The sequence below is a fragment of the Castanea sativa genome, chromosome 6 (genome assembly GCF_040712315.1).
Source record: "Castanea sativa cultivar Marrone di Chiusa Pesio chromosome 6, ASM4071231v1".
NCBI lineage: Eukaryota > Viridiplantae > Streptophyta > Magnoliopsida > Fagales > Fagaceae > Castanea > Castanea sativa.
In genome coordinates this window covers 19014648-19020996 of record NC_134018.1, presented here as the reverse complement: position 1 = coordinate 19020996, position 6349 = coordinate 19014648, and the positions used below count along the sequence as shown (strand labels likewise).

Genomic DNA, 6349 nt, shown 5'->3' with positions numbered 1-6349 from the left:
TATGTAAGTTACTTTTTTACTTACCACTAACCATATGCTCTATTTTATAAAATAAAATAATTTGCCACATTTGAGATTTGTTGTGTCTACTCTCAAAAAAAAAAAGGATTTGTTGTGTCTAGAGTTTCTCATTAATTGTGTTACCATACACACAATTATTTATTTTTCATAAGGAAACTAATAATCCAGATGTTTTACTAAAATTAAAATGTTTTAAACACTAAACAAGCATATGTTACCCTTTTATTTTTAAAAACAAACATGCAAAAGAGAGAAAATGAGGTTCTAACTTTTAATACAAAAATGTACTTCAAACTCCCCTCTAAAGTTAAACTACACACAACTCTCTTAAGCAAGCAAAACAAGCACGACTGAGTTAAAGAAACAACCCTGATTCTTCTTATTCATACAGGAAATGTGTTACCCACCGCTCATAATTTTCAGACATCCGCAATTCTATGACCAGCATAAAACGTAACGAAGAGCATAAACCAGGGCCAGGGAGAATGGGTAAAGTAGAAAAGCTGGTATAGAGGTCCACAGAGGTAAATGGGTGCGGAAGCTGGCCAGGGCACCTATCACAATGCTGACAATAAGAATAGCCAGCACTTCAGATGAGAAATCCCATGTCAATCCCCTGAAGTAAACAAGGGCCAAGAAGACTGGGAGATTGAGAACATTATGCATCGTTACTGCCCCATATAGCTGCAGCAAGAAATTAATGTGTTATGACAATTGCAGTTGAATTTCTCTAGAAACTCAATAGTTTCAATTCAAAGCATAACTAATACACATCATTGCTTTCATTGCTACCTGTCAAATGCGGGAATATGTTTAGATAGACCTATTATTAGATTAAGTAACAGACAAAAGATTGTCGAAGTAAAGCTACAACAGAGGTGTAATATCAAATTCATACTACCAACTTGTCATCAATAACAGCCATATTTTGATGGATTGGTCTGCCTTTGACAGCCAGTAAAATGATCAGGTTCACAGAGAAAATCAAGCAAGTTACACACTTTTCTATTGTTTAGTCAGCTAAAAGAGCTTTTAAGGCCACCAAAAATTAAATGCAGGTTTATGGTCATAATTGAAGTGCCTGGTGTTCCTTGACTTCAAGGATGGGTAGTGAGTCTCAAAACAACCCAAAGTAATTGATTTATTTGTAAGTTACACATGCGCTCAATAAAATTAAGAATCCAGGACCTCACCCTCCGATTCTTGAAAGAGGAAGGAGTGCCAAAATTAATTTAACTTATAAAAATCCACATATCAAAATGATGTAGTACTACTGTCCTAATTTTTGTTTCGCAATAGCAGTTTAAAATTGGGACTCTAGCTAATACACTAATATCACAATTTAATACATTTCTTGCAATTCTGTAATTTATCTGTGCATGATCAACTCCAGAGAGTAAGCGCTAAACATAGCATAGACAAGTCAAGAAGAGTAGGGAATACGAAAACCTCAGAAAATGTGAATGAGGCTGCTGCCCGCTTGGCACGGCTAGCAAATGTAATTGCTGACACAGCATCCCTAGAGCTGGTAGCCAAAGGCAGCACAATGAAAGAGATGAAGAAAGCAGGAATACTACTGGCATCAGAGAAGTTTTCAACTGCATCTACCAGGGGATCAGCAAAAGCAACAGCAATGATAGTTCCAAGCAATAACAATAGTACTGCCTTATTGATAGAGGTCCATTTATAATTCTTTACACCCTCGACAACTTTATCACGCGGATCCCTCACATACAACTGAGCATGCTCATCTTTTGCTTTCTGCGTATAAATTTCCAAGAAAGTTTTTTATTTAAGAATCTGTTGATATGAAGATAATGAATATGAAACAAATCAATTTACCTGGTGAAAGTCATCAAAAATTTTATTAAATAAGTAAGGTTTAGGATCGCGATCAACAGTCTGATTTATCTTGCATAGCCATCTACAAATGCCATTGACAAACTCCACCTTTTCAATTTGAGAATTACGAGATGTATCAAAATCATCCATTAGTTTATTTATAGCGTCATCATGATTCACTTCGATCTCTTGAAAGTGAATTCCACCAATCAATGCTTCCAATTCAGAATATGAAATATGTCCATCACTATCTTTGTCAACTTCAGAAAACAGCCTGTCATAATATCCAACAAAAAATTCGTCAAATACAGAAAAATAAAAATTAAAGAACAATTTTCTGTTAATAAAAAAAAAAAAAAAAAAAAAAAACTAACTTTCCAATGATGTCTTTGTTAGGTTCACCGTTCTCCATGAGCTGCATTCCCGGTGCAAGTTTTTTTAGAAGTTCTAATATAACAAACATGTATTTCACATAAACAATTTTTCTTGTCTGGATCCAAGGCTGAAGGACCTGCACAATGTTTTTAACTTTCTCTATCAGAAAGTAAACCATCAATATGGAAAGTTCAGACATCAAAACCAGAAAAGATGCCCAAGCTACCTCAGATACTAAAATACTCCTTTTGAGTTTTACTTAACTATCTGATATCCCGCGCATATTTTGATGAATTTTATAAGAAATTATTTATGACCCATTGATTTCATAAAATCTATGTTAATCTATGAAGGTTTCTACTAAAATTAAATTCAAACTAAATACATTGGGAGAAAAATTCATCTAATTCATCCAATTAAGAAATGTCACTAGATCATTGTTTACAATGTCACCCATAAACCTGTTAATTCCTAGGTGTTTGTCTTATATGATTTATACTTTATATATCAATTAGCTATAAAGAATGCTAGAATTTCATGATACAACAACAGAAAAAACAATGCCATGGTGATGTAATAATATCACAATTTAACCTTTAGATTTTAATTGAACTAAAAGTAGCCAAAACAACTACAAATCCATACCAAGTATATGCATCATAACAAAAACTGAAAATCTAAATTGGCTCATAATATGAAAATATAAGCCTAAACACATTATAATGCTACATAATTAAAAACTTATACATAAAATCTAAACAAAATATTTAAGACAAACATAATATTTTGAAAATTAACATATTTCTCAGAAAGAAAACCAAAGATATTATGAGAAAAATTATGGAAGTTTATTTTTTAAGTCCAAAGGAAATGAAAAATTATATTGGACAAATGTGGAAACAAATAATCATATTACTCATTTCATTAAATTCCGACTCATGCACTTCTGCATTGAAGTTAGTCTAATGCAAAAAATTGAAAGTTTTCTTAACTCCTACATTTGCCATGACTTTTTAGATCCATCCTAATCTATCAAAAGCATGTAAAGTTACAAATGTATACAAATTCATTGAATTTTATTAATACATTGAAATAAATGCATTTGTCATTAGTTAATAGCTTGACATAAATGCTAAATTTAGATGAGCTGGAAGCCTAATGAAAAGGATGTCATACAATGCACCGCTTGGTAGAACTTCATATTTTTTCACATGAGATCTCTGCTTTTAAATATATATTGATTGATAGGGGCTCTCCTCTCCTTCAAATTTACTTATCCAAACGACTACAATCATATAGTAATGTCAAAACTTACAAATCAGACGTTATGTTTAGGGGCTCCTAGATCTTAGCATCTAAAACCATAGTCATTAAAATTTGGGAGTGTTTAAATTTTATATTTAAAAGTTTCAGAATTTCGGGGTGTAAATCAAAATATCCTCAAACTATTCCAACCATTAGTCAGCCGCAATAATTATATTAAAAAAAAGAGATCAAAACAGAAATATTCTTTTTTTTTTTTTTTTAAAGAGAGTTTCAATTTATGACTCTTTATCATCAAACTAAAACACTGATCAATTTTTAATGTAGGCGGGAAATGAATCCTAGATCTCTTATTTAACCATCAGAGATTTTACCAATTGAGCTAACTAAAACCCATTTAAGCACAAATGTTCTTAAACTTTTAGTTTTGTGTGCTTTTCACCTAAGAAAAGCTTAGTTCAATGGCTTAACATTGCTAAGTATAGTTGTCAAAACGTGTATCGTAAGATACACAAACACTTAATAAAATTTATATAAAATTATAGATATAAATATATAAATGGTATATTCATTATAAATTTTGAATATATTGAGCTAATGATTAATTTATTCATCACTTATGTAATAATATTTAACAAACTAATTAAATAAATCAAACTAGCACGTATTTATAACATACACATTCAAATTGTTTAAATTCAGAAGTGATAATATATTACAAATGACCCAAAAATTAATTTATTTTCATCTTATTCATTGTATTGGCTAATCAACCCCATCTAAGTCAAAGCTATCATTACGTTTATCATTTTGCAAATTTATTTCTTCATTAAAATTTTCTTCATCATCATTAACAATTTTTATCTCTTCTTGTTATTTTTATTTTAATAATTAAAAAAAATCTTCTTGGCATTCTAGTTTCTTGGACTTATAACAATAATAAATAAAAAAAATTATATTTTCAATTAATATCTTATTCATAGTATAGAAAATAAATTTGTATATATTAAAGGAAAGTGTAAATGTGTACTGTATAGTACAAATTTTGTAGAAGAAAGAAAGGGGAAAAAAAACTTATGAATATGTTATTTTATTAGATTAAATTAAGTAACCTAATAGTTTTGTGTTTAAAACAAGTCTAACAACTTGTTAAATTCAAATGAAAGTACAAATTTTAACAAAAACTCATTTTAAAGTATTTGTCTATGTATTGTACAATACGTATGATTTTACGATATGATACGATTCATACGATACACACTGTATCGTACGATTCATGAACACTTATGATACGATGATACGATACGGAACTTTTTACACACGATCCAATATGTATCGTATGATAAGTGTTGCGTATTGTATGATATATCCGGGTTTGCATAAAAATATCTATTTTATACTATTTAAAATGTTACTTTATCTATTATACCATTCCACTTTATAATACACTTAACGTCTCAATCTCTATTCTTTCACCCCTTCATGTCAACATTCTTCTCATATTATTTACTAGTGTGTAATCCTTTGTACATGCACAAAGATAATTAAAAATAATCATAATTATACAGTTAAATTTTTTTTAAGAGATTCAAATTATACATGGTATTTAGCTTATACATTTTTAAAATATGTAATGGTTTTTTATTAATTTTATATATATATATATATATATATATATATATGTATAGAATTTAATCCCGTGCATATGCAAATTCTTAAGAGGTCAGTTTAACTACCATTTAGCACTTTTAAGCCTCTTAAGAAGCCAATGTTCTCCCTCCACTAGAAGAGATACAATCTACTCAGTAAACTGAGCCAATATCTCAAAATAATTGATCCCTTTGGGTAAAGAAAGGAAAATATCTGAATGATTGAGAATGTCCTTATGCCTTTTGAAAGGCCTAAGTTCAACTCCTGACTACCCCAATCATTTGATCAATTCACATTTCTGATTAAACATAGTATCAATAGAAAAACCAACACTTTTTGATTGTTAAAGATATTGTGTGATTGTGGATGATTGAGTAATGAGTAGAAGCATGAAAGAGAGAGCGAATATGAAGTTTTACGTGGTTCAACCTAACGGTTTACGTTCACAGTGAAAAGTCCATGATGGATACATATCATCTATTAAGCTCTTTTATTTACAATGAACCCAATAGAGAGTTTATATATTAGATAACCCTAGACTAATCCTAGGATAACTATAGACTAATCCATTGTTAATATGTTTGTGCTACAAGTACATAGCATAGGTCTATAATTAGTTTAGGTCACTTGAGCCATAATATGTCCAAAATTAACAATCTAAATATGGGCATAATCACTTGCTTATTAGGGACATATTCTAGAACAGGAACTGGAGCTTGAAGAGAGGTCACTGATTCTGACCAGCTAAAGTGCAGATCAAATAACAAAATCTAAAAAAAATGTTGAAAAAAAATTCCATATGATTAGACAAATTTTTTGATCACTCCATATTATCTATAAAAGAATAAAAATTTTGAAGATGGAACTGGATTACCAACCAGCAAAGAAAATATAATTATAGGCACACTTACCTGATAAAGGATGTAAGAAACCAATAGAAGAAGAGAGACAATAAGCCCAATCAAGACCGCGAAGTGCCTCCCTGAAGTTAAATTGAGAATTTGTGGTATTTGAACAACTAAAAGTGGGATGACAGATATGACCATTATCCTTGCAGCATACTTAGTCCAGACATCAGTACTAATGCCAGATTCTGCAAAGATGTGAGATTGTATTTGGTTATGAATCCTTGTGAACCATTTAATTATACAGTTACAAAACATTTCACTCTGCATGACATATATGAATAGGATTTAGT

The 6349-nt window shown here is 30.3% G+C and overlaps 1 protein-coding gene across 1 annotated transcript; it reads right to left on the bottom strand.

Annotated features, from left to right (window-relative positions):
* Positions 1-325: 325 nt before the first annotated feature.
* On the bottom strand, positions 326-6197 carry LOC142639577 (sodium/calcium exchanger NCL2-like). Its single transcript, XM_075813738.1, has 6 exons — positions 6063-6197; positions 5829-5921; positions 2238-2374; positions 1864-2137; positions 1471-1782; positions 326-705 (listed from the first exon to the last, which is right to left on the bottom strand). The coding sequence occupies exons 1-6, from the start codon at positions 6195-6197 to the stop codon at positions 457-459; spliced, it is 1200 nt and encodes a 399-aa protein (XP_075669853.1). The 3' UTR covers positions 326-456.
* Between the last annotated feature and the right edge of the window lie 152 nt (positions 6198-6349).

Coding starts and splice junctions, on each gene's coding strand:
- LOC142639577 (XM_075813738.1), bottom strand. CDS start 6,197: ATGGTCATATCTGTCATCCCACTTTTAGTTGTTCAAATACCACAAATT. Junction 2,138..2,237: donor AACAAAGACATCATTGGAAA/GTTAGTTTTTTT, acceptor ATATTATGACAG/GCTGTTTTCTGAAGTTGACA. Junction 706..1,470: donor CCTCATTCACATTTTCTGAG/GTTTTCGTATTC, acceptor TTCTTGCTGCAG/CTATATGGGGCAGTAACGAT.